The sequence below is a fragment of the Lycium ferocissimum genome, chromosome 4 (genome assembly GCF_029784015.1).
Source record: "Lycium ferocissimum isolate CSIRO_LF1 chromosome 4, AGI_CSIRO_Lferr_CH_V1, whole genome shotgun sequence".
Classification (NCBI taxonomy): Eukaryota; Viridiplantae; Streptophyta; class Magnoliopsida; order Solanales; family Solanaceae; genus Lycium; species Lycium ferocissimum.
Window position 1 is genome coordinate 36,187,458 of NC_081345.1, and position 12,335 is coordinate 36,199,792.

At 33.9% G+C, this 12,335-nt stretch overlaps 1 protein-coding gene across 1 annotated transcript; it reads right to left on the bottom strand.

The window, feature by feature from the left end:
- Positions 1-6,989: 6,989 nt before the first annotated feature.
- Positions 6,990-10,456, bottom strand: LOC132054658 (nicotine N-demethylase CYP82E4-like). The gene is made up of 3 exons (XM_059446632.1): positions 9,706-10,456; positions 8,703-9,059; positions 6,990-7,797 (listed from the first exon to the last, which is right to left on the bottom strand). Exons 1-3 carry the CDS (start codon positions 10,375-10,377, stop codon positions 7,174-7,176), a joined length of 1,653 nt encoding a protein of 550 aa, XP_059302615.1. The 5' UTR covers positions 10,378-10,456; the 3' UTR covers positions 6,990-7,173.
- Between the last annotated feature and the right edge of the window lie 1,879 nt (positions 10,457-12,335).

The window sequence follows — 12,335 nt, forward strand, 5'->3', positions numbered from 1 at the left end:
ATAGACGGACCGCGTCTCGTTTTCTCGGAAAATTTCCCCGCATGCAATTCTCGCATTTTTCGCAGCCTTACACCTCGCATAGAAACCAGTACCAAAAGCTGCTCAAAACTAGCATTAAAATGTTCCAAATCAATTCTAAAAGAGCTATAACACATAAAATCACCCTAAGTAATAATAAAACACATCAAACACTATCTAAACACATCAAATACGATCTAAATAGACCTTCAAAGTTCAGAAATATTTAAATGTCAAACCAAAAGTACCATTAACTAGTTTTAACATAAGTCCATTATTAAATCCAAACTACTACAACCGATCATCCGGTGTCCGGCTACGTAATCACCGTCATCATCATCTTCGGGGTAGGAATTTGGGGGGGGGGCACACCAAATTGTCCCCATGCAATGTGGCTTTTAACTTGTGTCATAAGCGATTCAAGGCTCGCTTTCATGGTGTTACTTTCCTAACTCTTTTTGCCTCAGTCTCAGCTAATTTCCTATTAAGTTTAGCAATTTGCTACGCCATAGCTGCGACCTGAACACCATCAACTCCCTCAGCTTGTCGAGAAGACCCTTCACCTTGCAATCCTGATCGAAGGCGACTTAAGTTGTTCCTTGGGCCTAGATCGTACGCTCTACCCTTTTGTACTCCCCTAACTACTCTACACCTAAAATCTATCTCTAATTCCGGTGGAGGACGGCTCGGATGCTCAGGCTGAGTTTACTGTCGGTCCACATCATCCATAAATTGCATCTTTATATTAAAAAATGAAACTTAGTATATAACGAATCTATCATAATTAAACTTAGGTCCAATCTAGCTTTTGGGTTATCTTTTGTCTTGCCTTTAACATCCATAATAGTGTTGAACAAATTATCAAAGTAATTTTTTTCAATATGCATCACATCAAGATTATGCCGTAGAAGATTATCCTTCCAATACGTAACTCCTTAATATGTTCTATTTAGTCCAATTATGTTCAACACCATACCGTGTAGTCTATAAGGGGAAACTTCTGTGACTTTAGGCAAGTGGCAAACCCTCCCCCAAATTTCTTCTCCTGACAATGTTCGAGGTGGGGGATCATTTTTAGTTTTATTCTTTCTAAATGCTTGTTTCATTTTCCTGAATTGGTGATCCATAGGCAAGAATTGACAATGACAATTAGACCATGAATTTTTGTGGCCATGTTTTAAAGAGAAAGCTTTACTATTTTCCATGCAATGAGGACAAGCAAGCTTTCCAGCAGTCATCCAACCAGACAACATCCCATACGCAGGAAAATCATTAATAGTCCACATCAAAGAAGCACGCATATTGAAATTGGTCTTAGTTGATATATCATATGTCACTACACCTTCACACCACAATTATTTTAACTCATCAATCAAAGGTTGTAGATAGACATCAATCAAAATTACGAGGACCAGGGAATAACACAATTTAAGAATATATAGGGACTTGTCATACACATCTCAAAGTGTAAATTATATGGAGTAAGAAATACAGCCAACAAGAATAGGAAAATGTACCGAAATAGAGTATGGTGTGAAACCATCCGCACACAAACCCAACCGAATGTTTCTTGGTTCACTAGCAAAATCAGGATAAGTTCTATCAAAATGTTTTCACGCTTCTCCATCCGATGGATGACACATAACACCATGTGGCCTTCTATTTTCGCCGTGCCATCTCATGTGAGGAGCGTTTAACCCGCGATGCAAACAACCTCTTTAACCTAGGTATAATAGGTAAATAATGCATCGCCTTAATTGGAACCGTCTTCCCACTAGGTGTCCGCTTATAACGCGCATGTCCATATATTTTACATTCATTTAAATCAAAGATCTTGCTTATAGAACAACATACAACCGTTTGGACAACAATGAATTCTATCATACGACAATCCTAATTTGGAAACCAATCTCTTTGCTTCATAGTAACTCTTAGGTATGTCGAATTCGACTAACTAGTTCCCTACAAGCTTAATCATCGAGTCCATAGCCTTCAAAGAATAAATGGGCCCAATCTGATTTGATGTTAATCATTCTAACCGCAATAGACAACTTAGAATGCCGACTCCCTACTCAAAGCGGACGACTAGCCTCTTCTAATTCTTGATAGATAGAATTGCTTCTTCATTGTGAGGTTCCTCAAAATTTTGCTCGTGTTCAAACCCAGACTGTACGCCAAAAGCATCATTAACCATATCATTAACTCTATCATATTTGACATGATTATATTCCTGCGACACATACTTTCACCGACAACCATATTGTAAAATATACCATTGACCCCATCAGTCTCTCCATGATCAGTCCAAACATAATATTTCTGCTTAAACCTACGACTATATAAATGAACCCTAACTGCTTCCGGTTTCAAATACTTCATACACCGGCAACGAGAACAAGGACACCTAATTACCCCTTCATTTTGAAAAGGGTGAAGTGTCATTGCATGTGTGATAAACCCATCAACACCTTCAACAAATTCATCATGTACACCCTCACGATTACTATTATTCATATTATAGATCCACATATGATCCATCTACAAAAATATACCCACAAATTATTGAGGTTATAGAAATATATTATAACTTAAGAATTCTAACTTAAAATATAACTTAAGAAAATACAATCCCAACCACTTCTCACTTTGAATTCTCAATAACAATTCTAAATTTAATAATTTATAAATTCTAACTTTAATATAATTTTGAAAAGCACAATCCCAACCAATTCTAACTTTGAATTCTCAATAACAATTCTAATTTTAATAACTTATGGATTCTAACTTTAATTCTAAAAATTGAAAAGTAAATCTAATCAAATAAAGTCTACATTTTAGTTTTGAGGTTATAGAAATATTATAACTTAATAATTCTAACATAACTTAATAATTCTAACTTTGAAAAGCACAATCTCAACTAATTCTAAAAATTGAAAAGTAAATCTAGAGAAATAAAGTCTACATTTTAGTATTGAGGTTATAAAAATACTATAACTTAACAATTCTAACTTTGAAAAGCACAATCTCAACCAATTCTAATTTGGAATGATCAATAACAATTCTAATAACTTATGAGATTCTAACAAAAAGCACAATCCAACAAAAAAAAAAAAAAAAACTAGTCAAATAATTAAAGTATACATTTTTGCACATATTCAACATCAATAATATTACAAAGAATGATAACTAAGCTAACACAAATACACCGACAAAAAAGCATGAAATATAGCACAATCTCAAGCCAAAAAAAAAAAAAAATGACAAGTAAACTAGTCAAATAAAGTTTACATTTTTTTCACAAATTCAACATTAATAACATTGCAAATGATGTTTAACAAAGCTAAATAGACTAGCATTATGCCTAAAATCTACAAATAAAACTAAAATTGAAAGAATTTTAAAAGCCCTAATTTAAGAGAAACTAACCTCAATTAATTAACTTCAAAACAGGTCTGGGGTAGGTGGGGACGGGCTGCGCAGGCGGCGGGGCTGGGCTGCGGGGAAATGGGCGGCGGGGCTGGGTGGAGGGGAGGGGGGCGGCGGGTAGGGTTTGAGGGGAATGGGAGTTTTAATTTGGAAGAGGAGAAGAAATGGGTATAAAACCCGTCTGCCATGTTTTTAAAGAAAAATCGACAGACAAAACCGACCCTGTCCGTCGGTTTTTTCCGTACATTTGAAAAGATTTCGTCGGTTTCTTAAAAAAAATTGTTTATTATTTTTTTAAAAAACAAAATGAATTGCATATTATTTAAAGTATTTTTAAAAATAAAACCGACGTCATCCGTTGGTTTTATATTAATTATTTTTTTTTTTTTTAATAAAACCTACATGGGACGTCGGTTATTTTTGGCGGAAATATATTTTCAAAATTCTGCCAAAAAAACCGACGTCGTCCGTCGGTTTTCTAATTAAAATAATTAAAAAAATTAGAAATGCAAAAAACCGACGCAGTGAGTCGGTTTTCCGTCGGTTAACTGCGTCGGTTTTTTGTCCGTCGATTTTTGACAGTTTTTTAGTAGTGTAACAAGGGAGAATTCACAGTCAAGTCTGCATGGGATTTTGTGAGATTAAGGGGTCAGGAAATGTATACCTATAAGAATATGTGGGTGAAAGGGCTTCCTTTTAAAATATCCTTTTTCCTATGGAGACGTTGGAAGTTTAAGCTGCCTTTGGATGATGTGCTGAAGACTATGAAGTATCAAATGGTATCTAGATGTTAGTGTTGTTATCCTATGGAAGAGACAATCCAACATCTATTTGCCTCATCTTTTATTGCTAACAGGACTTGGTCCTATTTTTGTTCTTTTGCAGGTATATCTATGGAGGGCCTACAGGTACAACAATTAATAATTAAATGGTGGCAAGCACTAGTGATAGGAAGAATGAAACAACTGTTCAAGGCAGTTCGTGCTGTAATTCTATGGGAACTATGGAAAAGAAGAAACAACATCAAACGTGGGGAATCAAGATCTTTAGGAAGAGTAATTCATCAGGTTTTTTCTACTTTACAGAGATTGGTGCAAATAAGGAATCCATCTACTCAAAGATTGCCTAATACTTGGGATGGATTGATTACATGGTTGGAAGAAGGGACTGCACCTCTTAAACTCACTAAAGTAGTGTGGAAATTTCTTCCGACAAATTGGTTAATGTGTAATACAGATGGGGCTTCAAGAGGAAACCCAGGGAGAAGTTCCTATGGTTTTTGTCTAAGGGATTCTGAGGGGAATTTAGTATATGCTAAAGCTGAAGAAATTGGAATTACAGCCAACACAGAAGCTGAGGTGATTGCAATCTGGGAAGCTATGCAAGGAAAAGGATTTCAACAATGTGATAGTTCAAACTGATTCAGAAATGGTTTATAAAATCCTATCAGAGGGTTGGAAGCCACCATGGGGAATTGCAATATGGATAGACGAGATTCAAACAACATTAATGTCATTCTATTTTGAGAGAGTGGAACAAAAAATGGTTGGCAAATCGAGCATAAAATCGATTAAGTGTCATACTTTTCAAGAATTGGATGCAAATTGTAGAAAGATCTTAAACGGTGATAAATCACAAATTCCATACCTAAGAATCAGAACAAGATACTAAGAAAATGAGAAATTGAATATGATAATTATGGACAACAATCTAGAAAAAATCGGATAGGCAAGCGAATAGGATCGCAACAAAGGCATTCATCATCAAATTGACAATGAGGGAGTACAAACGAGATTTTTCGCTCCATATTTTGAGAAGTCGAATTCAATACGAGAAACAACAAGAACAAGCACAAAGTTGGGTGAAGCATCAAGATCAATTTTTTCGAGCTAGGATTGTGATGAGAGCATACTTACATGATAATCCAAGTATGGAAGGAAGATGAGCTTTTCAGGAGGGCCATCGGAGGTGAAGACTCGAGAATAAAGACAACAAATTGGATGTTCAAAGTTTACTTTCCAAATTTGTAGAAAGTCCTTTCAAATTTGGGGTTGGCTAGGGGTGGCAAACGGTGGGTCGAGTCGGATATGGGTCGGGTCGAAAAATGGGTTGACAAAAAAATCACAAATTCCATACCGGTTAAAAAATGGGTTAATCGGATAATATGGATATCCATATTATCCAAAGATACTAAGAGAAGAATTTACCATTTTGAGAAAGTACATAGTTGCGCCTCAACATTGTGGGAAGAATAGAATCGAATAACACGACCTCAAAGAAAATCTTTTTTGGAAAATATCCACCCAACCCCACCCCCCACCACCCACTCCCCAACCAAATCCCCACCTAACGAAAATCTTCACCTACCCACCCCAACTCCATCCTATCCCATACCACAACTCCACCCAACCCTCACCCACCCCTCCCAAAGCGTCTATTTCATATATGACTACTTTGTACTTTGAAGACAACCCCAAAAAGTGACTATGTTTGTAAACTAGCCATTTTTTAAAAGTGACAAAAAATGGCTATTTTTGTAAATTGAACATTTTTATAAAGTGACATAAAAATGGTTATTTTTGCAAAAATTTATTTCTTCGAAAAATGCAAATTTGCAAAATAACAACTTTTTTGTCATTTTTCAAAAAATGGCCACTTTACCCATTTTTGTGTCACTTTAAAAAAATGGCTACTTTACAAAATTGACCATATCTTGGAAATGGCACATTTCAAAAATGGTTATTTTAATACTTTCACAAAGAAGCTATTTTAAAAAATGGTTACTTTTGAAACAAGAGTTTTTAAAGTAACTACTTTCACAAAATGACTATTCATGAAAATTGACTACTTTCAAAAAGTGACTATTTTTAAAAAGTATCTACTTTCACAAAGTGGCTATTTTCTAAAAGTGACTACTTTTACAAAGTGACTATTTTCTTAAGTGAACACTTTTGCAAAACGACTATTTTTGAAAAGTAGCTATTTTTCACAGTAATATTTTGAAAAAGCGGCTACTTTTGTAATGTGATTACTTTTGCAAAGTTGCTATTTTTGAAAGTTACTACTTTCACAAAATGTCTAGTTTTTCCGAGAGACGTTGGTGATAGCCGTCATCGGAGGGGTGGAAGAATCGAGAAAATATTTTCCAAAACAGACTAACCAAACAATGGGAAAATTGGAAACATTTTCTTCATAGGGTTCAATGTTGTGTTTATCCATTTTACCTATTAATTTACCCATATTTTAAGTGGATAATAGATGTAGGACCCATATTAAATGGATATGTCCATTTTAAATCATCAACCCATTTTTTAAGTCATATTTTTAACCCATTTGGGGTTGGGCCATGTTTATGAGCTCAACCCATGTGTTGAACAATTTAATTTCATGAATAAATAAAAGGCCCAGCAGGATAAAATTTAATTTAAAAATAAAATAAAATATGATATCATTCTTTTTGAAAGGAAAAATTACCAATTTTGATGAAAAAGGGGCAAAATAAGTAATAAATAAAATACGGCTTTCGATTAAAGAAAAGAGAGAAAGAAGAAGAAAACTACAACTTTATGAGGGACACTGGAAATACCAGATCTAATTACATACAAATGATAAGATACAGAGATACAAATGATCAATCTTATTGACCTGCAACAAAATGTCTCGATCAAACAATACATTATTGATAATAAAACAACAAAGAGACCAAATTATGGTATTTAACTTTATTAATTAAACCCCATAATACACAGGAAGCATACGAGGTTTCACCACAACTTCCAACGGAGTTTTTTTAACCGCGGTAAAACCCGGCCCTTCAGTCATATCCACCGGCATGTTACCTGGAATCTCAAAATCAAACGCTTGAAGCAAACGCGCAATCGAAAGATAGGTCACTTGCATCGCCATTGTAATTCCAGGACACGATCGTCTACCAGAACCAAATGGAATAAACTCTAAATCTTTACCGTACACATCAACTTTTACCTTATCGGTTAAAAACCTCTCGGGTAAAAATTTCTCCGGTTCGGGCCAAAATTTTGGGTCTTTTTGAAGTTTCCATACGTTTACAAATAAACGTGTGCCTTTTGGAATATGGTAACCGAGTACTTGACAATCTGCTAAGGCTTCGTGGACTAACATTGGTGAAGGTGGATATAACCGTAACACTTCTTTAATTGTTGCTTGAAAGTACACTAAGTTTTTGATATCTGAATCTTCTACCCAACGATCTTTGCCAACTTTTGTGTCGATTTCTTGTTGGACTTGTTTAAGTACGTGCGTATTGTTTAGTAAGCAGGCAATTATCCATATCAAGTGAACAGCTGTGGTATGTGTAGCATCTGAAACTATTGTCTGCGTGCAAAAGAATAACATGCTAACAGTGTCAGTGTATATAATTTAAATCTAATATGTAAATGCTAAATATTGATTGCCAAACCTTATCAATTGTGAGGCCCACAAATAACAAAACAATAGTAAATAATTTCATTTTTGGTCCATCAATTATTGAAATTTTTTGAATTTGGTCCTTATAATATTTAACTAAGCACTTTTTGCCTTCATTTTACTGAAATGTGTATTTTTGATCCCTTTATAAAGGAAGTACGTGATATTTAGATTATGTGATATTCCGTACTTAACAATTCGTTAAGTTTGTGGAGATTCACAGGTTAAGAGATCAAAGTGCACATATCAATTGATTGAATGTTAGATGTGCTTAACCAAAAATTATAACGACCATAATTAGAATTTGTCGATATTTGAGGAACTAAAATTGTTAGTATTCCAATAAACTACTCCCGCCGTCCCAAAAAGATTATCTTAGTTTGACTTGACACGGAGTTTAAGAAATAAATGAAGACTTTTGAAATGTGTGATCCAAAGCAATCTTTAGATATTTGTGTGGCTGTAAATCATCTCATAAAGTTAAATTGTTTCTAAATATAGAAATGTGACAATCTAATAAGAAAAGTAAGAGTGTAAGACAATCTTTTTGGGACGGAGGGAGTACTATTCCTTCCATTTTAGTTTATTGTTGTATTTCCGTTTTAGTCCACATCAAAAAAATGAAAATTTTCTAAAAGCAGAAACAATTTATAAACTTTTCATTTTACACTAATGACAAGCTAAAATAACGTGGTTCAAAAGTCTCATAACCACACAAATATTATGATATGTTTTAATTAAAAGTCTTTATTTAATTCTTAAATCCATGAACAGTCAAATTATGCGACAAGATCAACAGTTGAAGCACATACCAACATGGTAGCTTTGATAATCGTTTCCCTTGAATAACCATACTGGACATCATCCTTGTCCAACTCCGTTAGCATTATATCAATCAAATCTTGATCATTATCATCAATATTACCAGCACCAGAAGACTCATTCATCTTTCTCTTCTTAGTATGATCATCTAACCAACGCTGAAGAATAACGTCCATTTCATCAGCTATACGTTTCATCACCTTAATATTCCCTTGTAAATCCAGCCATTGGAGTAGTGGAATTGGAAATGCATCTTCTATTCCAACCAAAGCTAGATAATACATCGTTTCGTTGAACGCTTTTCTGAAACGTTCCGCTTCTTCCTTCTCCTCTTCTTTATCACCGACCTACATATTCAAAATTCAAACTTTATCAGTTCGGTTCAGAATTTTAGCACAAACTGTTTATTTACTTGGTTCGAAATCTACAAATTTTTTCGCTGGTTATCCCTTTTTGGGAGAGTTGTTTAGTAAATGACCCTTTTTTAATTTCTTTTGCAACTTCTAGACTTTTTAGACCACACACGTTCTAAAAATCCTTTTTGGTCAAACTACAAGTCTTATTAGAAAATGTTAGACCATAGTTCAAATTTCTCGATGTTAAATGCCAGTCTAATATCTTTTCTGTCCGAATAGATATATTTGCCAACTTTTAAAAATAGGGATAACATCTAAATGGTAAATTAAAAAGGAGACATTTGCTTAAATCAGCTCAAAACCTATATCATTTGTACTTAATTATTTAGTGTATAATATTAATAACATATACAATGTCTAAACTAAAGCTACTGAGTTCGATCAGAGAAGCTCGTAACTCCTTCACTATATCTGCCTCTGCTTGCACAAGCAAACCTAGAGTGTTAGGAGTAAGTTTATTCGAACCACCATTTTAAATTTTAAGCATAGATTGTATATGTGAACACTCTGAAAACAATGTAAAGCTTATAATTTTTAGAATTCATTATTTTTATATTTTGAATCCGTCTATGTATACCTGGCTATATCTCTTACCACCAATCATCTTGACCGTTATGTTTAACATCATATCATCGAACCAATGGCCAATGTCAACTTTAGTAGGTACATTATTTGCTTTATTAGCCACATAAAGTGTGTACAACTCCTTGATGCTACTCTCCACTTCTGCAATTCGAACATGCTTCAATCTCTCTAAACTCTTACTCGAGAGCAAATTGTTAACGACCAATTTTCGAACCATGCGCCAATAAGGGCCATAATTTGCAAATGTAAGATTTGCATGGTCATAGCCAAGATACTTACAAGAACAAGTGGCTACTCTATTAGCCAAATTCTTGTCTTGTGTAGTGAAGCATTCTTTAATTGCTTCATAACTGCTCACAACTACAATTGTGAACATTCCTTGACGGACGGTGAAAACTGGCCCATACTTATCTGCTAACGCGGCTAAAGTATGGGCCAGAGGAATTTCACCGTCCTTGCTGCTCCTAATGCGGCCGTCTAAAGTGTCATTTAGGATTTGAGGAAGATGGCCTATAATTGGCCAAGCACCTGGAAGTTCTGGCGGGGGTGGTCCAAATTTTTTGCTATTTTTCCAAGTTTTTGCTTTTCCTATGAGAAAGAATAGGAAGGCAAAGACTAGAATTCCAACAACGGCTTCTACATGTGAAAGAGTATGAAATTCCATTGGACAAAGAGAAATAGATTTGAGATAGAAGAGAGTTTTGCTTCGATTGAGTTGTTGGAAAATAGGGCCTAAATAAAGTATAAATCTTTCAACTGCCAAAAGTTAAGCTTAAAATATTTATTTGTAACAGTAGTTTATAAGATCGATCATTAAGATATTATATTAAGTACTAGTTAATTACTTAAATGGCCATTTAGTTATGAAACTAACTCAATAAAACCATCCAAATTAACCCAATTTTGCCAACAAAAAATATTGTCACTTATGCTGGAAATTTAACTTTTCCGTGCCATGAAGATGAGTGCCACATCACCCACTAAAAATTTTAAATTTCTCCAATTGGACAACTTACGAAGTTTTGCAAATTCTTCATTTGTTTTCAAAATAAACTTCATGTCAGATCTATAATATTTACTCGATAAATATAGTTTTCATCAAATAATATTTCTAGCTGTTTTTGACCAGGTAAATGATTAATCTCTCATTACGTATAATTTTTCTACTTAAGGTGTATATATTATCTCCTCGCCGTTGTAGCTCCGGGCTGCGCGCATCTAAGTTTTGGGGCCAAGAATATGATCCTTGGTAACGATTTGATCTAAGTAATTGGTAGATATATTCTAAATAATTGGAAGTAAAACATAGTTGTGTAATTTAAATATCACGGAGACTAAAAGTTAAAGTTATCTTGGAGGATATATACATTTTAAGTCATTTATGATGCAAATTTTATCCAATTTTGATAGGTAAAGATCGACTGACGTCATCGTTTTGGAAATATTCTAATATTTCTTTTCATGAGAGAAATTAAAAAATATTTACGCGAATTATGTGTACAATTATTGGTACTGAAAGATTATGTCACCACCAAGTTATGAAATAACATCTATCAGAAACCAATAATTCAAATTTAACCTACTGTGAATAGGTATTATTAATAAAATGTAAAGCAGTATTACCTATGCCATTCATTCCTTCCTCTTGAATTTGCTTTTTTTCTCTTTACCAGTAATGAAAATTGAAGAGTAAACAATGGAGTAGGTTATGTTTTGTTTCTAAATATCCATACATTTTATCTGGAAGATATGCTGACAATTTTGGCAACTTTCCGAACCGTTGTATGCTTGCAGTAAATAGTTAGTAAAGTTTTATTATAGTTTTTCATCCGAACTTTATTTCCAATTTTCTCATTTTGTCTCTGTCCAAGCAATTAATTGTTTATATACATAGCGTGATAAATGGCATGCATAATAATTTAGACAAAAAAAATATACTTATTATAAAGTCCTTAAATATCAGACTGTTCATCCATCATCGTATCACACTAATAATTCCCTACTGGCCTACCATATGGTGAAAAAGATAATTCCCTAGCTACAATATGACAATTCAATATCATCCATTCACAAATCAAATGAACATAAAGAGACAAGAGAAGGTAATGTTTTTTTATTATTAAAAGAACTGTGTATCTTCAAGGGTAATTTTTATTTTTAAATTGTTGTCATACTTTAGTTTTATGAGCGAAACAGATCATGACCTCTAGATGAATTAATGTCTTACAAGATTTAAGAAAATATTAGTAGTAAAATGTGCTATCACACGGTCAAGTGCGAAGCGCATTATCATTCTCAGTAGTTGTATTTATAATATGAAATTAAGAGAGACTAATTAATTTCAAGACTAACTGAAAATATCGGCTTATTAATACTGTTGAAATGTCTGATCATTTCACTTATTTAAGCTATCAGAGAGAGTACACATTATAATTTACTTAATTATATATTCAACACAATCTCTCATGTATGAGTTTAGTTCTTTCACGTGTTTCTTTTGAGTAATGGGCGTTGGTGACACACAAATTCAATACTTGTGCATGATCTGGTATGGTATCATATGTCGAAGACTCGAAAGTATTACTATTGCGATGATAATGTTTTCTTTTCTGGGATAGGAAT